Genomic DNA, 22,931 nt, shown 5'->3' with positions numbered 1-22,931 from the left:
ATAAGATTCCCTTGTAATCCTTCTTATTTCTTTAAGGCCATTGGTGCTGTTTCCTCTTTCATTCCTGATTAATTTGAATATTCTTTTTTTTTTTTTTCCCCTGGTCAGTCTAAAAGGTTTGTTGAATTTGTTGCCTTTTGCAAAGACTAACTTTTGGTTTCTTTTATTTTTGTTCTTGTTTTTCTAGTGTATATTTCATTAATTTTTACTCTTAATCTTATTGTTTCCTACTTTCTGCTTGCTTTGGGTGTAATACTTTTTAACTTTTAGTTTCTTAGAGCGGATCTTTGAGATCTTTTTTGATGTAAGGGTTTACCAAATTTCCTTCTGATTTCTAATTTCATTCAGTGTGTTCATAGGTCATACCATTTGTTGAGTAGGTTGTTCTATAGATGTCTGTTAGGTCTAGTTGATTTATAGTGGTGGTAAGTCTCCTCACTGATCTTCTGCCTAGTTCTGTCAGTATCCATTTTGAAAGTGGGATATTAAAGTCTTCCATGATTATTGCTGAATTGTCTGTTTCTCCCTTCAGTTCTGTCATATTTGCTTCATTTTTGGGCTCTCCTGTTAGATACAAGTAAGTTTATAATTGTTATGATGGTTTAACACTATTATTATTTCAAAATAGCCTTCATTTTTTTTTAGTAACTATTTGTTTTAAGATCTGTGTGTCTCATGTGGTATAGGTATTCCAGGTCTTTCTTGGTTATTATTTGTGCGCCATACATCTTTCCCAGACTTTAACTTGTTTGTGTCTTTTTATATAGGGTTTCTTATAGACAGCAGAGAGTTGAACCAGGTCTTTTTATTCCTTCTGCCAATCTCTGCCTTTTAAATTGAGTGTTTGTAATTACTGATATCACACACCTTTTTTTCTCCTTGTAACTCCATTACTGCCTTCCAGTTTTCCTATTAAATAGGTATTGTCTCATGTACTATTTCAATTCCTTTATTGTTTTTTACTATACTTTTTTAGCTTTTTTCTTGGTTGTTGCCCAGAAGATTACAATTTATAGTTTAATCTATGAAAATGTTAAATTCAGTAGTATATAAAAACTTTACTCTTAACATTATTCTCTCTTCTCTCCTTTGTGCTGTTATTGTCATACAAAATCCATCATTTTATTCTATATGCCCATCAGTACAGACATATAATTATTGCTTTATTTACTTGTCTTTTAAATCAGATAAGAGAATTGTGAACTAAAATACATTTACCTTGTCTTTTATAATTACCTTTCCAGTTACCATTGCCAGTGTCTTTTATTTCTTTGTGTGGATTTCGATTATTCTCTGGTTTTTTTAGCCTGAAAGACTGTCTTTAATATTTATCGTAAAATAGGTCAGCTAGCCACTCAGTCTGTTTTTGTTTATCTGGAAATGCCTTAGTTTCTCCTTCATTATCAAGCATTAGTTATGTTACATATAGAATTCTTGGTTGACAGTCTTTTTCTTTCAGTACTTTAAATATTTCAACCCACTACCTTCTGACCTCCATAATTTCCACTGAAAAATAAGGTATTGATCTCATCAGAAGTCTTGGATTTTTACATTTTTTAGATTTTATTTTAGAGAAAGAGAGCATGAGTGGGAAAGAGGGGCAAAGGAGGAGGGGGGGTGGGGATGAATAGGAATCTTAAGCAGGGAATACAGGGATCAATCACACAACCCTGGGATCATGACCCGAGCCAAAACCAAGAGTCAGACATTTAACCAACTGAGCTCCCTAGGTACCCCTATCTTATCAAGAGTCTTTGAACAACATGTTGGTTCTCTCTTCCTACTTTCAAGATTCTCTCTTTACCTTTCAACATTTTGATTATGATTTGTCTAGGTGAGGATCTCTTTAAATTTATTTTATTTGGAATTCTTTGAGCCTCTTGGGTGTACAGGTTAATATTTTCTATGAAATTTTGGAAGGTTTTGGATATTATTTCTTCAAATATTTTTTTCCACCTCTGTCCTTTCCTTTTGAGACTCCCATAATGTGTGTGTTGGTATACTTAATAATGTCCCAGAGGCCTCTGAGGTTCTTTTTCTTCATTGTTTTTTTTTTTTTCCCTCAGACTAGATAATTTCAGCTGACCTATCTTCAGGTTTGGTGATTATTTCTTCTGTCAGTCCAAATCTGCTGCTCTGATGATTTTTTTTTTTCTTCATTTTAGTAATTGTACTTTTCGACTCAAGGATTTCTGTTTTTTAAAATAGCCTGTCTTTGTTGATACTATTTGGTGAGGTATTTTCCTCATACTTCCCCTTTTAATCCTTTGACACTATTTCCTTTAGTTCTTGAACATATTTGAAATAGCTGATTAAAGTCTTTGTTAAGTCCAATATCTGGACTTGCTCAATGTTGAGAAACATCAAAAAAGTGTCGATTGCTCTTTTCCCTATGGAATAGATCATGCCTTCTCATATCTTTGCATGTCTTGTGATTTATGCAAAAGCAGGACTTTTAAAATAATATGGCAACTCTGGAAATCAGATTCTTCCCTTCTCCAGGCTTTGTTGTTATTTCTAGCTTTAAAATTTGACTCTTTCTTATAATTTCTGTGTCTTTGCTGGAATGCCCCATTTGTTCATGCAAGTTGTCTACCTTTTCCAATGGATTCTTTTACATGTATCTTAGTTATTTTAATGTCCCTATATAATAGTACCATAATCTGGGTTATTTCTGAGTCTGTTTCTGTTGATTGCTTTGTTCCTTAACTATGAGTTGTATTTTTTTCTTGGTCTTTGTGTATTTTATAATTTTTTATTGAATGCTGGATGTCTTGTAAAAACAGGAGAAACTGAGATAAATAATATGTATGCCTAGAAATGAGTATGGCTTTTCTCAGGCAGGTAATGTGGGGGGTTGAGTCATTCTAGTAAGAGTTCAGCTGGGTTTGGGTTTTGCCTTGCTGTGGTTGCTGGAAGGTTTTTCTCAGTGTGCTCTTCCATAAACTTTCAGCTATCTATGTATGCCTGATTCATAGAGAACTACTCTTTCCATGCTTTTGCTTTTAGAGGAAGACACCAGTTGATTTTTTACTCAGTTCTTGCCGGGCTATTGTAGGAAGGTGGAGTAGGGGCAGGACAGTTCTTTTATTTGGAGTAGAAGTTTGGTTCTACTCTACATGTATCTAATCAAGATTGTATCTTCCTTTAACATCTAGGACTTGAAATTAATGGCCATGTACCATTAAGTGAAATAGAGAAATTAGATTATAATTAATTCATTATCTTACTAAAGCATTAGTTGCAGAAACTAGTTGGTCCTAAAAGTCACAGTATGAAGAAAAGTATTAAAAGAATTCAGTCCTATGTCAGATAAGGCAGAATCATTTTTGCAGAAAATAAAATTCTTGTAGATGTGGTAAATTATAAGATTCCATTGCTGGAGAATTAAACCTTGTAGATAGTTATTCTTCTTCTATTTTGTTTGTTTTTCCTATCAGTCCTTTTTTATTCTTGCTACTGAAGAGGAAGGTGGGTCTCATTATTTTCTGTTCCTTTTTTGGTACTTTAAGGTGACATTATAGTGGACAAATTTCAAGTAGTTATTTTCTTTCCAGTATTTGTCTTATTTTCAAAGCTGTTAATGAGGAAATAAAATATACTAAATTTGAAGTATCACCTGTCTTACTATATTTATTTTAGAACTTACCCTGATATGCTTAGTTAGAATAATAGGATTTATATTGCTAGTAATTTTTCATTTTTTTGTTTTGGTTTGTCATAGTAAAACTAAACCTAAGAGCTTGAATTTGCATTTTTAATTAAAGATTGATCATGCTTGAATAAAGTTTTCCATTAACCTCTTCAAATAATACACTTCAATTTTAAGGATTTCAGTTTCCTCAGTATTCTTAACTTTGATTCTAAAACGTTGGTTGCTAATAGCTTTGTGACTATGTTATTGCCATACTGTTAAGAGCTGGGTAAAGATGGATGCTTAAATTTTCTTTGGTCTATTAAGGACTTCATTGCTTTTCTAGATTTAGGAATCCAAATCCCCTTAGAGATTAATGCTCTCTGAGGAGCTCAGCACAACTCAAAATGAAGATTAAAACTGACAGAGAGTTCTTCTACATATAATAATGCTGTAGAATACTGACCTTTATACCACAAAACTTTAAAACATGGACAAGGACACTCAATTGTCTCTAGTTGTAGTCTGAACTGATTGTAGATGCTTGCATCGCTTACAGTGACATTGCTTATTGGAGTGTTTCTGTTCTAAAAAACAAAAATCCCTAAATTCTTTTTATTTTTCTACTGTCAAAATGTCATTCAGCAAATTCTGAGTGACCATAATAGCAAGGCTAGTGCTCAGAATCACAGGTACAAGCTTGATGAGGCCTGGATCCTACCCCAAGGAAGTATGTGACCCGTATTAAAACTGCAATATTGGCTAGCAGAAAACAATTCCTGGCCATAAAAAGAGAAACAAATGATGTGTTTTATGAGGGTTTTGTCTCTAAACTAAGCCTCAGAATTGGCTATGGATCCTTGCACAATTTATCATTGATTATATTAATCCCTCTTCAACATTGTCTTCTGTGGTTTCTGATCGCAGAAAAAAAAAAATTAGTACTGAAGTGGAAGTAATCCTCATCAGTCCATGATTTAGATCCTCTCCAAGAGTTTGATTTTAATTACTAATTAAACACCTTCTAGCTAATTTAGGAAAGTATTAAATGTAATTTCAGAAAAGCAAACATGAAATTACCAAATAATCCATTTTCTGTATCAACAGATACAGATATTTCTGTATACTGCATAGAATTACCAATTCCACCTCTAGGTGGACTGTCCAAAAATCAAAAGTAGGGTCTCAGATATTTGTACATTGTTCATAGCAGCATTATTCACAGTAGCCAAAAGGTTGGAAACAACTCAAAAATGCCTTTTGATGGATGATAGGATAAGCAAAATATGGCTTTGGGGCACCTGGCTGGCTCAGTCAGTGGAGCATACGACTCTTGATCTCAGGGCTATGAGTTTGAGCCCCATGTTGGGTGTAGAGATTACTTAAAAAAATTAAAATCTTTTTTAAAATGTGGTTTATATATACAGTAGAGTGTCATTCAGTCCTAGAAATGATGTTCTAACACATGCTACAGTGTGAATGAACCTTGAAGACATTATGCTCAATGAAATAAGCCAGGCACAAAGGACAGATTCATAGCATTCCACTTTTGAGGTATCTGGAATAGTCAAATTCATTGACACAAAAAGTAGAATGATGGTTGTTGGGGACTGGAGAGTTTTTGTTTAATGAGTTCAGAATTTTGGTTTGGGAAGATGGAAAGAGTTCTGGAGATAGTAGTAAAGGTTGCACAAACTGTGTCCATATACTTAATGGCCTTAAAAATGGTTAAAATGATAAATTTTGACTATATCCACAATAAAAAATTACATTCTAAATTCAATTTGCTAATATTTTATTTAAGATTTTTGCAAAAGACATATAGTGAGAGATAAAAGCAAAGTGAAGATCAGGCTATTTCTGAGGTATTAGAATGTCCCTTCCCTGTGCCTGGCTAGGTAGTAAGAGGTTTGTTTTTATTAGGAGTTCCTCCTCTCTTCTTATGACAGACAGGTGGTAGGAGTGGAGGGGATTTGAGGGCAGGCCTCTGGTCTGCTGGATTGGGGGCTCCACGTGGGACTCTGTTGAGTCTGTCTGCACGAGCCCCAGAGAGTCGGTGTGGCATGGAGACCTGAGACCAGGCTGACCTGATGCCACTGGACTGTAATTTTCCGAAGCACAAAATCCACAGGTGCCCACAGAGGCCGAACTGCTTCCCAGTCCCACAGGCGAGCCCTGTGAGCAGTCGACAGTCTTTCATGGCACTGCCGATGCCCCGACAGCTCTGACAGCTCCAGGTGGCACTCGGGGTGAAAGCAGGAGAAGTTAACGTGATCTTCACCAGATTCTAGGTCACTTCTTAGATCATGTACATTGTTGTTTGTTTTTTTTTTCTTTCAATCATCGCACTAGCATGATACATCCATCCCAGAACCGTTCCTCTGAAAAGTGATGGCCTTCAGTCCTGTTTTAGGCAAAGTTAGTAGATAAGGGAAGTTCCAGCTTTGAGGTGGACAGAAGTATACACTTCGAGATGGGTGTGTTGTAGACACAGTGAGGAAGCGGTGACCCACGCACGTGGGGTATCCTTCCTAAGCGTTCTCTCTGTGGGACGAAGAATTTACTAGTGGTGACAGTACTGGCTCATCTCTCCGCCCACATAACCAGACTCACAGTGTGCTGACCCAGCAGTGATTTTCTCCCCGTTTGTGAGGAAGCAGTTCCTCCTACCCTTCCTCAGGTGGATGCCACAAGTAACCTGAGGACTCTAGTTCGGAGCCCTTACAGCTGAATAAGCAGTTGATTAGACGTTGGGAGTTGTAACAGCCCTTGATTTTTTTTTTTTTTTTAAATGGCTTAGAATACATTTTCTGGCCCCTAGAAGATCTTTTACATTCCTCTTTCCCTAGGCTGAATGTTTAAGTGTTCCAGCAGGTGGCTGAGCTGTTGACTCCCTGTAATCCTTCTCCATTGCCTCCAGCATTAAATCCATTTCCTCTTTAACTCTTTATTTTTAATTTGGTAAAACCCTTTAAAGGCTGATTTCAGCCTGTTCTTTTCCATCTTGGTTTCGATGGCAAACCTTCATCAGAGTCCTTTAAATTTATATCCGACCATCTCCATTTCTTTGCTGATGGCATGGTACCCAGATATGCCATATTCTTTTTTTTTTTTTTTTTTTTTTTTACCAGTTAGCTTCAACACCTATTTATTGAGCACTTAACTATATGCCAAAGTACTTGAGCCAGTTAAAATCTAACTCTGTAAAGTGTTAAACATTACTGGAAATGTTTCTTGTCTTCTTGAAGACATTAAGGCAGTCATTGTCACTGATCACTCATTTCCATCATTTACCTTTCGCCCTTTAGCTTTCCATGTGTATGTCTTTCTGCATGGTGCATCCAGCGGGCCTGAGCGTGAACTGAGCTTTGCACTTCCTCACCGCTCCGTGACCTCAGGCAAGACAGTTAAGCTCTCTGGATCTTGTGTTTTCATCTAGTAAAGGGCGGATTTAGTGAGATGCCCCGTACTGCACTCCACAAGTATGGATGAGCCTGTGGGTGTTAGTTGTGGTCCCTCTGCCTCCATTTGTTTCTCTGACCTCTGCTTACCTCCTCTGATAGACTAGTATGATTGATCACAGGGTTTCCCCTCTTGCTTGTGGTGAAGACAAAGAAGAAAGTTAGAAAACAGTTGTCAATGAATGGAAAATCCATTCTGAGGGAAAGTGATCAATCAGAATGTGGATGTGTTCACTTTTCCTAAATGATGTTAACTGAAAAATTATGAATACAAGTAATACAAGAACCATTAGACTGTTTGAGGCTCTTTAACAGTGAAATTGTGAACGTGTCTCCTAAAATGCAGTCTTTAAAGGGGAAAGTAGTGTGATCTTGTCAATACTGGCCAGCACTGAAAACTCCCTGTTGGTTTCCAGATCTGAGTTTTTACTGTCTCCTTTAACTTGCTCACTGAATTCATTATTGGAGAAAAACCAGTCGTGCTGAATATTGTAGAATAGTTCAAGTGTCTCTACATTCCTAATGCCCTTCCTCACCTGTTTTAGCATCTCCCTATATTCCTTCCAGTGTGCTTTGCTTCTTCTAAGTATCATATATTCTTTTCCTTTTTTTCCATTTCCTTATTTGTTTCTGTTGTTTGGACTTTAGTGACCCTTCCTCCAAGTTGGAGGAAATGTTACTGCTAATCTAGTCTCCATCTTCTCACTTAGGCTTTTCCCTTTAGGTTACCCTGAATATTCTGTTTCAGGCCACAAGAATGCTACATCAGTGGAGGACACCAAGCCCATTTACCCTACATCTATGGTTTTCCACCCTCAGCGTGCATCAGCATTTCATGGGAAAGGTGCCAGTGCTCCACTCCTGGATGCCCCCACCAGAAAGTTGGGAATGTGGGCCCAAGGAGCATTTTTAAAGACCTGCCCCATGATGCTCCTGCACAGATTGAGAACCCCTGCTACTGATGGCAAAATACAGTAATTCCCACATCTAATACTATATTGTCCTGTATCTCCTGGTTCATAATTCTTTGGTTTAATCAGGCTGATCTGACATAAGGTTTTAGGAAATTATCATTGACTGGAGTTTATTTAAAGTTACATAGTTTCATCAGTTGCTACTTTTTATCTCAAAATAGTATTTTTCTTTTTAAGTCTCCTCATTCCTTTTTCATACCTAGTATTTTTAGGTTGGTTCTTTCTGAAAGTTAATTATTACACAGGGTGATTTTAATTGAAGAAACCACCACTTATGGTCCTTTTTCTGTTGACTTTCAAAATGCTTCCTAATTTTGTGTACTCTGTTTTTTAACTAGTTCATTTCACAGTTTTTCATTCATCTGCCTTGAGTACATTTCTAGCATTCATGAGTTATTTAGTGGTTTCAGGGAAATAATTTGAATGCTTCATGGACTAAAATGGCTTTTACACAGCCTCCATTCTTAAGTATACTTTTGCTCTTTAAAGAATGAGTAGTTTGGAGTATGGTTTTCTCAGTGCTAATACTGTGCCAGTAGCTACTTGGTACAAAGTTTTGGAGCCCGCTCAGCCAGCGAGCATGGCTCCAGCTCATATTAAATAGCTTGGATGCAACTGGTCATGCCTGGAATGGGAGGAGAGTGCCTGATTCATTCTTAGGAGAGAATGTCGGAGATGCAAAAGAAACCCAACTTATGGAAAACCTTAATTATTCACCTGATAAGTTTTTTATTTAAGTTGGGTTTTTGTTTTTTGATTTTTTGGGATTTTTTTGTTCTTGTTTTATCAGGAAAATAGTTGAATGAAGAGGGTTGAGGAAAGCTATTGTGACCATAGAGTTGGCCATGGCCAGTGTGCGGTAGCAAAACTAGGAGCCAGAGGGGCAGTGAGGCGGATGGAGTAGTCAAGATCTAGAATAATCATTGTGAAAATCAGGCAAATCAAGAGAACAATGCAGAGACCAGGAGGAGGAGGCATTAATAAACTAGATGTGAGTGTGCAGGGTGGTGGTGCATCTGTCCCTTCCCATTGCCAAGTGATGGAAGACATGACCCCCAGAGGCCTGTGACCCTGTGGATCTCTACCCGTAGTCAGTGTCCTGCCACACACAGTGGCAGCGGGCCAGGGAGGGGATACCTTAATGACACTGTTGAGAAAGCAGAAGACCTGCAGACCAGGTTTATTCATTTATCAGATGCTACCCATGAGTCACAAACCCAAGGGCCATGCTGGGGCCTAGGCACAGAGGCGTCCTCCTCCTCAGGGCAGTCAGCTCCTTACAGCCCAATGTGACAAGTGCCGGAGAGCTCCACAAGAGATACCACCTCCAGGTTGGGGTGATCAGGGAGACCCCATGTCAAGGCCATGGCTGGAAGCACTGCTCAGGCCCTCTCACAGGATGCTACATGCACAGGTGCTGGGTAATCTGAGCCGCGCTCTCAAACTCCCCCAGTGCAGCCCACAGTAAGAGACACGTTTTACCTGGCGGCCCAGAGTGCTGATGTGCAGTGGTCTCCAGTTTCTCCTGTCTTGTCTAAATAAATGAATACTGATTGGTAGCCACAAAATTGATTTTGTATCCCAGAGCTTGAAAAGCACTGTTGTGTAGACAGGGAAGGGTAACACAGCACCCACCCAGCTGGCCACCCCTACACAAAGAACCCCAGAGCTTATGAGGTGCAAGGTAGCCATAGTGAAATGGTTAGAAGAAAGGGGCCTTCTAATCTAGACCCCATGTGGACAACATTTGCTGCAGCAGCTGGAATGGGAAAGAGCCTGCCTCAGGCTTTAGGATTTGGGAATAACTGGCAGGTTTGCCTGGCTTGAGCAAGTGGCTAATCTTTGCAGCACATTGCTGTGGTTTCCAGCACATTTATGGAAAGTGTGGTGCTGGTCACCAGGGATAGTCTGGCCTTCCCTCCCATTTGCTGTGCTACTTGTATCGCCTTTGGGCTCCAAAGGCTGGGCCGGCAGAACCTAATGACTAGAATTTGTGGTCGGGCACTGGGGCAGGGGATAGCCAATGTATCCACAACATAGCTGAGCACTGGGGATGGGCAGGACAGGGAAGATGTGCTTGTGCAGCAGAAATTATTCTTAATGATAGCAGTTCTAATATTTCAGTTTGATTACATCGAATGTGCATGACGAAGAGGCTCAGTGTCTTAAATGGCTATTTACTGGGTCTGTCCTAATACAGTGTACAAAAATAAAGCACCCCCAAGCACAGCATTCAAGGGTCTCAGTGGTGAGTAAAAATGAGCTTGCACATGATCTCTGAATCCCAAAGCCGGAGCAGCAGGTGGTGCCTGGGCATATCTTACCAGCAGTGGGGGGCCTGACCTGTGTGCTGATCCTCAGGGACCTGACTGGAAGAATCTAGGTGGGCTGGGAGTCACGGGGCAACAAGTGTTGATAGAGTCTAAAGATCATTTGCACCCTCCTGCAGGGTACCAGGCAGGACAAGATTCCCCCTGACTGATGTGGAGTGAGAAAGATGCGGCTGTGGTCTGCAGGGGAGGGGAGGAACTCTTTTGGTACATGGAGGTTGGCTGGAATTGGGAGTTGAGGTACCATTGCCCTTAAACACGGGTCTCCTAAGGAGGATTGTGTGATGGGTTGCTCTTTGAAACAGTGGGTATAATTAGCTTGAAAGTGAGTACGAAGCTCTAAAGACAGATTTGTGGGTAGAGAGATTTGGGAGCAGCCTGCCATGGAAGACAAAGGAGGGCATCCAGCAGAGAAAGCAGAGCCCACTTCAGCACTTCAGAACACAACGTGCAACACCTGGCCCTCTCCAGTTGGAGAGTGTTCCTTCACCTTGAGAAACCACGGGGGCCTTTGCCGTGGAAGCCCACTCTGTTGGGGTGGGGATGGCAGTGTCCAGGCACTTTTCAGTGGCATTTGGGTGGAGCCCCTGCCTGGCAAGTTCCTCCTGGAGGGGTTGGGCTGATGAATACCAGAGCTCTGTCTGAATGTGGCGATTGATTATAAGCATTTTCATCCTAATTCCCCACTGAGCAGTTGCTTGTTGGTTTATGTATGGCCTCTTGAAGCTAATCGTTAGTTAGGTGATTTTATTTTTAGGGCCAGGTCTAAAACGTGGCTGTGAATAAATTCTTTCTTGATCTCAGGCAAAAAGAATGACTTTGATACTGAGCAATGGAAAGAAAACTTGCAGCCAGTTCTGCTATAATGCAACATATGCATCCCTAAAAATTGCCACACTATGCAAAATCATGCACTAAACAGCACCAGGCTTATGTGGGAAATGGAGAAGGAAACTTTGTCATTGGCATATTTAACAATAAGATAGGACCCTAATAAAAGTGGTACTACAATTTGACATATTAAATGGTTAAGAAAGCCATAAATACTGCAATAGATGTGGCACTGTATCATGAAAAAGGTGCGTAGTTTTATGCTGGAAGTGGGTGTGGGAAGGGTCAGCGCATCGGTTACTGTAAAGCAGTGAAAGGGGGATCTGAAAGCACACGGAAGGCAGCGGTGGCTATTGGAGGCACGGGTTTTGTGTATTCCTGCCCACCCAGAGTCCCCGGCGTGCAGTTGTGCATGTACCAGCCTTCTCCAGACAAAATCAGGCATGAACGTTACACGAAATCTGCAGTGTGCTCGAAACTGTTGCTAATCTACCCATCCTGTTGAAGCAAAACATTATAGCAGCACTGACCATATTTTACTGTCTTTTATGAAGACAGCTAAGAATAAGCATACATAGCCTTAAATCCAGAGATCCCTATGGACAGGGACCTGTATTTGAAGGAGTTGGGGCAGACACTTTTATAATTATTTACAAAGAATTGATTCATTTAACATGTTATGGGAGGAAAAGGATATAATGTTTAAAGCCTCCCTTCCACGTTCATTTGAAAAGTTTTCTGTTAATTCAGTTTGCAGATTATATAATCTGAATAAAGTGTAGGCTTCTGTATGGTTAAATAGGATTAGGTTCAGTAGGTAGGGGGACAATGTTTTGAAATGTTAAAAACTCTGTAAAGGTGTGTTAATGATTCTATAGACACTGGGGCACCTAGGTGGCTCAGTCACTTGACCCTTTATTTCGGCTCAGGTCATGTTCTCATGGTTCATGGATTGAGCCCCGAATCAGGCTCCGTGCTGAACAGCACAGAGTCTGTTTGGGATTCTCTCTCCCCCTCTCTCTCTGCCCTTGCCCCTTTCCCTCTCATTCTCCCTCCCTCCCTCTTTCTCCCTCTCTCTGTCTCCCTCCCTCCCTCCCTCACCCCCCAAAATAAATAAACTTTGAAAAGTAATAATTCTGAGGCACCTGGGTGGCTCAGTGGTTAAGCATCTGCTTCAGCTCAGGTCATGATCTCGTGGTTCGTGAGTTCAAGCCCCACATTAGGCTCTATGCTGACAGCTGAGAGCCTGGAGCCTGCTTTGGATTTTGTGTCTCCCTCTCTCTCTGCCTCTCCCCTGCACACACTCTCTTTCTCAAAAATAAAAAAAAAAATTCAAAAAACATTTTTTAAAAAGTAATAATTCTGTAGATACTGTAGTATTTGTTCTCTAACTTTAAACTAAAGTAACAGTCAGCAGGTTTTGAACTTTTCTTGCACCTGAGACCCATACTTCCTTGAATTTGCCAACTTTTGATTAAACAACCATAAACTAAAATACACTTAGGGAAATACCAATAAATCTTTACGTATTTAAAAATAATATCCCAGAAGTTTTTGTCTGGATTTTGGTTGCTGTAGTCTGTTTTCAAGTGGTTTTTACCCTGATATCAGTAAATTGTAAAAATTTACAAAATACCAAGAATATAAAAATTACCCATATCTCTATCACTAAGAAAGAGCCATTATTGACTTTTTTATGTATTTACATTTTTAGTAAACTCACATGTAAGCATTGTTGATTACACTATAATACCTTTTGATACGTTTAATTTTCATTTCTGTGCTGTGTAATTTTGGTTGTAACAAAGTAATAGAACACAAGCTTGAGAACAGATCTGCAGATACAACCCAACTTTCAGATGTCATGTGGTTTTAATTAGAGTTAGGTTAAAAGCTTGGCATATGTAACATATAATGTAAACAGTAGCTGCTGTGAAACACTTACCTGTATGTTAACAGTCTTCATAAACATCCTGATAGTGGCTGCTTTCTGTGTGTCAGGTGCACATGTCCCATTGGTCATTTAACCATTTCCTTACTCTTACAATTACGGCTCTTTCCAGTTTCTCCATTTTAAAGATAAAATTATTTGAATACCTTTTATATGTGAAAATATGCCATATAATTTCTTTTCTGTTAGAGTGTAATTCTAAAAATGGAATTACAAGGACAAAGGTTGATGGGCACATCTTACAGAATTGCTCTCTAGAAAGGTATCCATATATGTATGTGTGCTCTTCACCAGCCCTGATTTAATTGCCATATTTTAAGATTCCTAATTTATAGGTAGAAAAGATTGTTTCATTTTTTATTTGGGAGATCAGTTTTTCATGTTTTGGTGTTTTCATCCCATTGAAAGCATTTTTCTGTGCTCATCTTGTGTGTGTGTATGTATCTGTGTTTCATTTTGAGTAAAGACATAAAATGACTGTTCCAAGAAAATTACTCGGTTTTTGATTACCACTTATTGAATGATCTTTACCAATCCTGTTTATTTGTAATACACAGATTGTCATCCTAGGAGCTAGTCCTTGGTTAATTCTAGTTGGTCATTTTCCCCTAGAGTAGAATCATGCCCTTAATAGTTATGAATATACAACTAGCAAGGTACGTATCGCTCATTATTCTCTTCCAAAATTTCTTAGCTTGTCTTCCCGCCAAATCTTAGTCACCGGGGTTACAATTGGAAGTCTATTAGAATTGAAATTGAGAAAGATAGCTTTGCAGTATTTAATGTTAATAAAATGGGACCATGGTGTCCCAAGAAATAAGTAAAATTGGTGTGTGGTTTTGTGTCATCATGTCAAGTTCTGACATCAGAGTTAAATTATCCTCTTTGCAAAATGAACTTGGTAGATTTCCTTCTTTCCTCAGAACTTTGAAACTGTTTTCTTTTGTACTCAGCTGCTCCTACCTTGCCTAGCCCCAAATAACTTTACTTGTATCTTTCCTTCCTTATTTTTTCTCTTTGTTTCTGTTGTAGCTGAGCTCAGTCTTGAGAATTCCTATTTTTCCAGAAAGATGTCAATTTCTTGAAGATACTCTAATGTATTTATGTAGTGTATACACAGTGGTTTTTATTCATTCTGGTTAGGTTGATGTGAACTCAGGAGAGAGTTGGGGGGGTGGGATTAGCCAATTACTACCTCCTTTTAGTTAATTAAACTTGATATATAGTCTGTGTAGGTTCACTTTTACCCACATGTTTATCAGTTCTTTTGTATATATATCCAAGCTTCTTTCTGCTAGCATTTTCCCTGAAGAACTTCCTTTAGCATTTCTTATAGTGTGGGTCAGCTGGCTACAGATTTTCTCAGCTTTTGTCTAGAAAAGTTTTTATTTCTCCTGTTTCTGAAAGACAGATATGGTGCATGTGTGCTGTAAGCTTTTTATTTCTTACTTCATGCACTTTAAAGATGCCATCCCTTTCCTGCTTTTTTCTTTCTGTCTGCTTTGAAGATTTTCTTTTATCACTAGCATTTGCAGATTGATTATTATGTGCCTTACTGTGGTTTTCTGTTTATCTTGATTGGTATTTGTTAAGCTTCTTGGGTCTGTAAGCTTCTGGTTTTCATTGAATATGGAAAACTTTGAGCCATTATTTCTGCAAATGTTTTTACACACTTGCACACACCCTTTCTTGGACTCAAATTATCATATGCTAGATGGTCTGATAGCCCACACCCAGGCTCTACTCTGTTTTTTCTTTTCTCTCTGTGTTTCATTTTGGATAGAATCTGTTGGTCTTCAAGTTCTCTGATCTTTCTTTTTTTCCCCCTCTGATCTTATCTTGCACAGCATCTAATCTATTAAACATACCTAATGAAATTCATATGTTTGTGTTATCTTTTAAATTTTTAAAAAATATTTTTTAATGTTTATTTTTGAGAGAGAGAGAGTGTGAGTGGGGGGAGGGGTAGAGAGAGGGGTGACACAGAATCCGAAGCAGGCTCCAGGCTCCAAGCTGTTGTCAGCACAGAGCCCGATGCAGGACTTGAACTCATGAACTGTGAGATCATGACCTGAGCTGAAGTTGGATGCTTAACCAAGTGAACCACCCAGGCACTCCTGTCTTTTAAATTCTTGAGCACACTGAGGTTGTTTATAAGTTTTGGAAATGTCCTTTTCTCTTATTTCATCATCTTTTATTTTTAGATCTCTTTCTATTAACTGATTTAGTCTTGGTCATCGGTCCGATTTTTCTATTTCTTAGCATATCTAGTAATTTTTTTGGCTGTTACACACTGGGACTTCTACATTTTGGGGCGCTGGATTTTCTTGTCCACTTTTTTAAGTGTTAGGTTTGTTCTGACAGCCAATTTTTACTTGCAAATCTGATCCTTCGAAGGCTTATTTTTAAGTGTTGTTAGTGCAGTTCTAGAGCTAGAATACTCCCACTACTAACATGTGCCTGTTCCAGGGTCTCGACCCAGTGTCCCTCTCCGCTCTGGCTGGGGATTCCACCAGCCCTGTGTGTGCTCTGGCAGTTACATGTTCATAGGTAATTTTTTCCTCAAAAGTTGTTGGTCTGCCAACCTTGTGGAGTTTCACCTCATGCATACTGAGATTGGTGTTCAGCAAGGACTCAAGAGGATCCATAAGCAGTTCTGGAACTTTCTGTGTAGCTCCCTCCTTTAAAGTACCCTGCCCCACAAATTACAGCCTTCTGGGCTCCTCCTGATTTTAGCACTTTTGCTGAGCTGCACGCAGTGTCCCTGTACCTACCGTGTGGAAATAGCCTCCAGGCAGAAAGCCTGGTTCCCAGCTTTCCCACTGGGAACGTGGTCCTGCACTGTCTGTTGTCCAGCTTCTGAAATAGTTGTTTGGTAGATTTTGTTCAGTTTTCTACTCCTCGCTGGCAAGTAACGAAATGCAGCTACTGTTTCTCTCTTAAGTTTAGAAGCAGAAGGCACATTTCGTTTTTAGAGAGACATGCTTTTTGAAGCAGTGAATTCTAACAGGTTAACAAATACATGTTTGAGGGTATCCTTTTTACTCTCGAGCATGTTAAAAGAAAACCATTTATTAGGAGAGGCACTAAAGTGGGTTTTTTCCTGGCTGACTTTTATGCCAATAAATCCTAGGAAGGCGTTTAGTAGTCTCTGAATCCAAATCCTTAAGGAACTGTCCACTCAGAACGTTTGCTCTGCTTTTTCGTCAGAGCTGTGGGTCCAGGGAGTCACAGAGAATTTTCACACAGTTTATGTGTGGAGGATATTTTTTCCTGAATCTCAGTGTTTACCTTTTTTAGATTGGTCATTAGCAGTTGATTTTGCTCTAAAGGATAGCACCTGCTGTCCCGAGGTTGGCACCACGTGATCAGCTAGCTGTGTGACGCTGGACAGGCCACTTACTTTCTCGTCCCTGAGTGAAGGGCACTGGACTGGTGGGACTTGAAGATCCCTTACCTTCATTTATTCAGTAAATATGAAGTGTTCCAAACCCTGGGATTACATTAGTGAATGAGACACATAGGGACCCTGCTCTCACAGAGCTTAGTGGAGTACAGTGACAATATATACAATAAATAAAAAATCAAATGAGGAAGAAAATACCTTTGGTGAGGAGGGCTATGGGAAAAACAAGCTGGGGTGAAGTGAATTGCAATGGGAGGGCCCCCATTAGGGGGAGGGGCTTCTCCACAAAGGCTTGTCTGCAGAGATGACATTTTGAGCTGCCATTCAGATGAGCAGAAGGAACCAGCCATTTGAAGCTCTAGGGCAAGAACATTCTAGGCAGAGGGAAGAGCAAGTACAAAGGCCCTGGCCAGTGAAAGAATGCCATGGCTAGCTTGTCATGAGTGAGGGGCTAAGGGTTATAAATGACAGATGGGGGTGAGGTAGAGGTGAGGCAGGGGTCAGGACCTAGCTCAGTGCTGGCAGCCTGTGATTCTGAGATGCAGTCCCACTGTGAACACTTCTCTAGCCAAATACAGCACAGTCACATGGCCCTGTAGGTAGATAAGAAGGGGTCCCAGGAGTCTTACTGGGTGGGCGTGATACTTGAGGCCCTAGCAGGATCACAGAGTCTGAAATCAGCATGGACTGTAAAGTGAGCCAATGCAGTTTTAACAGGGAGATGAAGGCCAAGTTCAACAATCCTGGTCAGCACGAGCCAACATGAATCCATTTCCACATTTGCAGAACCACGGATAGCTCCATAAGACTTACTGCTTCAAAGAAAGGAAAATGGGCTTTTTGTGAAGCTCACATATAAAGGCTACATAGACCCCATAGCCTAGAAATCCTGCTTCTGTGGGAAGAAGCCACCAGGAAATCTGCCTATAGAGGTAAGGAATGCGTGTCTTTTAAATAGGGAAAGAAAAGAGACTGAGAGAGCAGTTCAGGGGTGGAGGGGGCTGATCCAAAGTCAGCAGGCTTTGTCCTGGCGGAAGGCAGCTAGCCAGCCTTCAACAGGCCTTCCCCTGTGTTGTTGGGTCTTTCTTGTTGTGTTCTGATACAGCACCAATTAATTCAGCTCAGGTTAGTAATTCTCAAAGATCCAGACAGCTCTCACCTGTTGTTACTAGCACACTGGCATGTGTATTCTGCAAGAACGCTGTCCTCCTGGGCAGGCTGGAGCCTCCACTCATTTCGATTTTGTCAGATCACCCTTCACCCTGAGTCAGGTGGCCTCCAGCTTGCCTCTCTGCAAAGTATTGCTTCTCATGTGCTCTCTGTCTAGGCAGGGAGAGCATTGTCAGCCATCACATCCACATCAGGGCCCTCTCACCTGCAGCTGTATCTCTGTGTTCCTGAAAACAGCATTTTAACAAATGCATGTTTTCTATTTAACAACTTTGATCTGTCTCTCATTGTATCCTACAGTCTTTCTTTTTTTACCCTTCATGCTCTAGTGACACAACTTGCCTGAGTTTATTAATGGCTTCTTATCTCCCCTCCATTGCCTCTTCTCTGTTCTCCTCCACCTCTCTGAGGCACATGCCACTGTTGACATGTCCTCATGGCCACAGCAGCCTCTCCTTCCTTTGAAGGAAGCCTCTTACAGCCTCCCTGCTTCCCTGCTGCCTCCTGGCCCTACATGTGTCTCCCCAGCAAGTTCGCTCCTCACTCCTCCCTTTGGAGCTCCTACTTCTCTATCCAACCATCCTCTCTGGGCACCAGTTCCCAAGTACTCATCTCCACCCCGACTTTTCCTGCCCCCATTCCTGGACTCTGGAGCATCTGTACCCAAATAGTAACCATGGATAAAGCCAAGTTTCTCCCTTGTCCTCATCCCCCAGCTATGTCAGACTACCCTGTGGGTGCCCCATCTCCTACACACCCAGGCTTAATGGTTCAGAGTCACCTGTGATCCAGTTCCCTGTTACTCAGAAGTTATCTGGTCATGTGGCCTCTAGCTGCAGTGGAGTCTATAGAGGATGGAGGGGACAAGGAGGCAGCAAGTGTAGACCTGGTGAGACCATGATGGGCGTGAGGAGAGAGGGCAGTGCTGAGAAGAGCAGATTAGAGGGGTATCTGAGAGCACAAGAGATTGAAGAAGGTGTTTAAACACAGATGGGGAGGGTTCTGATAGAAGAGAGATTGAAAATTAAAACAAAGAGAAAGGATCCTTGCTAGCTTCCTCAGAAGGATTCAGCAACACCCAGTGCTGCTGGTAACAACAGCTAGTCCAGTGATCTTTCAGTTGGAGATACTGGCCAGCATTGGAATGAGAGAGGCCAAGGTTTGCGTTGCAGCATTGTTTGTAATACCAAACAACCATTAAATATTTGTGTTTATTGCAGTGTGGATTGGTAAAAGTAGATTATAGAACATCCATTCAGTAGACTGTTGTGCAGCCTTAGAAAAGAACAAAACATCACCTGATGATAAGACAAGTTCTAAGATATTGTCGAATGAATAAACAAGAGGTGACAAAATACTGTGTCTACTAAACTATCATTTGTGTCTTTTAATGGGGGTAGAAATATTTATATTCTTATTTGCCTGTGTATATATCAAGACACAGTGGAAGGAGACTGGGAAACCAAACATGGTAGCTAACCGGGGGGGGGGGGGGGAGGGGGGCGGTCCTGGGCAAATGGAGAGCATGAGTGGTGGGAGACTGTTTACGGTATATCTTTTTACAGTTGTAGATTCTTGAACCATGTACATTTATTATAACCTCTTCCAAAATTTCAAAAAATTGAATTTTTTTTAAACACCTCAAAAGCATTTCAACCAATGAAAGTCCTGTTGTTTTACCAAGGGAGATTATTTGATTTCTCTAAATGTCCATTCCCAAGTCTTTTCTGGTAGTCCTGGCTTATTTTCTTTCATTGTGGAAGAAGTATTTCTGACCTATAATTCATGTTCTTCCCCTCAGAGAACTTCTGCCAGTGCTAATTTTATTAGTAAAGCTTGATACAGTTTTCCTACATTTCTTTCCCTTTCTCCACACCCTCCCCAAAGGCTCTATATATTCCTTACCAGGTGAGATAATATTCAGAAAATTCATATGAATAATTATTTACCTTTAATACTTGAATTCTTACCCTGACATAACTTGATAATTGTAGGAAAGCATTAAATGGAACTCTTGCCTTTGTTATAAGAAATATTAGGTTCAGGAGACCATATCTTTAAGACAGCAACGAAGTTGACGCTGAGAAGCTGACACAGGAGGAAAAATTAGCAGAACATTTTATGTGGCAGGAAAGAGAACTGTCTTGAAGTTCTATTTGGAAGGCTGTTTGGAAATGTAGAACTGGGGCCAGTGGGCAGATACTCACCTCCCAGGGCATCAGAAGAAAGACCTGAGAGTTTCAAGTGCCCCACAAGGGGGCGCTGGTCTGCAGTGGTGGCCACTGCAGCAGCCCTCGGTAGACCAGCTGAAACAGGTGGTCGCCTCGCCTTTCGTTTGGGTACAAGTCATCTTGCATTCAGAAAAAAGAAACTTCAACGGAATGGCAGGTAGCTTTGGCTGGAATAGTAAGATATTTTCTTTTTTCATCCCAACTTCTCAAGCCTGGAATAGGTACTCTTCATGAGACCCCCTTCTCTTTTAATCCCATTCTCCAGTAGTCTCAAATTCTGTAGCCTGTTTTCAGCAAGTACCTTTCCATCTGTATTTTTTAGGCAAGATAAGCAAGAGGGTGATTTCCTTGTCAGACTTGGAAGGAAAACAAATCCCTTTCAAAGTAGACTTTTTAACAGCCTTGCTTTGATACATTAAATCCTGGGTTCATAATGAGCATTTTTACCCAATTCAGAGACGACACTGGGGAGGGACTCGTAGCTGGACATCACAGACCACTGTGGTTTCAAACTCTCGGCAGGTACATCTCCGTTTATGGACGCGCTAACAGCCAATGGAACAACCAACATACAGACATCTGTTACAGGAGTGACAGCCGGGAAAAGGAAATTTATTGATGACAGAAGAGACCAGCCTTTTGACAAGCGGTTGCGTTTCAGTGTGAGGCAAACAGAAAGTGCCTACAGATACAGAGATATTGTCGTCAGGAAGCAGGATGGCTTCACCCACATCTTGTTGTCAACAAAATCATCAGAGAATAACTCACTAAACCCAGAGGTGAGAGACGTCCCTTGGGCTGCTTTGTGCTTCATGTTTCTCCACGCCCTTGTTTCCCAGCCAGGCTGGACGGAATCGGTGCTCTTTGTGCCCTAACTCTCCTTCTGGGCCGTAGTGTGGCCCTGCCAGAGGTAGGCACGAGAAGGAAGGTGTGGCAGTCTTGCCCCGGACAACACTGTGCCTCTGGTGCAGCCGGGCAAGTGCGCATGTGCATGCCCGCCTCGTTCTCCAGGGGGCGCAGGCCTCCCCCCAAGACTCGCATATGAAACTCCTGTGTGCGCGTGCTCGTCTTTAGTCATCAGACTCTCGAAGGGCTCTTTGTTCGGACGAGATTAAAATGGCCCCGAGCCCCCAGTTATATCTTTCCTGTGCATCTTCAGCATTGTGGTGGAACTTCGTTCCCACTGCAGTGACTTGGACCCCTGTCCCTTGTGGGTAGTAGCTGGTAAAGTTGGCTTTCAAAATCCAGGGAGACTGCTGCTTGCTTGCAGAGGTTCAAAAACGAACTCAGAAATATCTAAAACACGAAGTTTTGGAAATTTTTGCCCTCATATTTGTTTTCCACTTGTGAAAAGCTAGGTCAGGCTTTCTCCAGACAAGAAAACCAAACTCCACAAAGCTTGTAAGTCTGGCCAGGGTCACAGGACAAACCAGTTCAGGGTTGGTCCCCAGTACAGTTTTAGACCACAGAGTCCTTCATTGGTTATTTGCGCGTGCTTCATAGAGATCATTTTCAATGGTTTTGTGCCCTTCTAAAACAACTTGTGCTTAATATATTTGCACACCAAACTACTGGGGTTTCTGTCCCAAGTGTGGTAGGCTGGTGTTTAAAAAAAAAAAAAAAAAAAAAAAAAAGGGCATGGAACCCTAGTTTCTTTCAACTGGTTGAATGTGCCACCTGCTGTCCAAACTGTAGAAATGCCAAGTGGATATCCTCTGTAACTTGCCTCATCTACTGAGAGTCACAATGACCAGAATATTAAGATAACTTAGTTTTACATGTCTTTCTAATTATATTCTGTTCATAATTAGACATGTAACTTACTCTGTCCCCAGCATTCCAAATCTCAGGTTATAGGAAATACATTTGTGAATTAGTTTAAATTGTGGTAGATACAGGGAACAATATCAGTACTTTCTCTGGGTCCAGATTATCCAGTAGTGAAATTTTTCTGGGATTCTGTATCAGAAATACTCTTTGCCACTTTAACTTCTGGTGACTTCCAGGTAATGAAAGAAGTCCAGAGTGCCCTGAGCACAGCTGCTGCCGACGATAGCAAGCTTGTGCTGCTCAGCGCGGTGGGCAGCGTCTTCTGCTGCGGTCTCGACTTTATTTATTTTATACGACGTTTAACAGATGACAGAAAAAGAGAAAGCACTAAAATGGCGGAAGCTATCAGGTATGCATAAGTGGTGTTTTCTAATGGTTGGTTTGAGTGTCTCCCTCCTTGTGTACCAATCCCTGGTAGTAGGTAGTACAGGCTCCAACAAGCCTTGTGAGTAAAATGCGTGTCTCCCTTCACTGAGAGACACTGGTATCAAAATTAATTAAATCATCTGTCTTTTCTGTGGGCCTGGCATAAATTACTGCTTGCCTTGAGCAAATAACTGATTTCAAGGCTGGCTCAAACCCAGTGAGTGCTCAGGGAATGTTCTAATGATTAGCGTGTACAATAGCATATAGCCAGAGTTTCCATTATTGTACTATGAGCACGTTCTGTCTTCAGCCCTTAAATAAAGATACACTCTCTTTCACATAATAATTTACCATTTGCTTACTCTGAAATAAATTGGCTAGGCTTGGGGCGCCTGGGTGGCACAGTCGGTTAAACGTCCGACTTCAGCCAGGTCACGATCTCACGGTCCGTGAGTTCGAGCCCCGCGTCAGGCTCTGGGCTGATGGCTTGGAGCCTGGAGCCTGTTTCCGATTCTGTGTCTCCCTCTCTCTCTGCCCCTCCCCCGTTCATGCTCTGTCTCTCTCTGTCCCAAAAATAAATAAAAAACGTTGAAAAAAAATTAAAAAAAAAAAAATTGGCTAGGCTTTATGACAAGCTGGTTCCATAACATCACCTGAAAAGTTTGTTTTAGTACAAGTAGTACTCATTCTTGTTCAAGTTCATCCTGAGTTCCAGCTGCCCATAAAACTAGATCTTACAGAGTGAAA

General features: G+C 40.9%; 1 protein-coding gene across 6 annotated transcripts in view; it reads left to right on the top strand.

The window, feature by feature from the left end:
- Positions 1-22,931, top strand: part of CDYL (chromodomain Y like) — a 244,828-nt gene that overhangs the window by 205,890 nt on the left and 16,007 nt on the right. For 5 of the 6 annotated variants that reach the window (XM_058733141.1, XM_058733139.1, XM_058733144.1 and 2 more), the window contains 2 exons: positions 20,511-20,767; positions 21,995-22,167. In XM_058733141.1, the coding sequence (XP_058589124.1) occupies positions 20,511-20,767; positions 21,995-22,167 (430 nt within the window). The remainder of the gene's footprint in view (positions 1-20,510; positions 20,768-21,994; positions 22,168-22,931) is intronic. The other variant, XM_058733140.1, reaches the window with a different exon arrangement.

The sequence above is a fragment of the Neofelis nebulosa genome, chromosome 6 (genome assembly GCF_028018385.1).
Source record: "Neofelis nebulosa isolate mNeoNeb1 chromosome 6, mNeoNeb1.pri, whole genome shotgun sequence".
NCBI lineage: Eukaryota > Metazoa > Chordata > Mammalia > Carnivora > Felidae > Neofelis > Neofelis nebulosa.
Note: the sequence above shows the minus strand (reverse complement) of the source record. Positions and strands in the feature narration are given on the sequence as shown.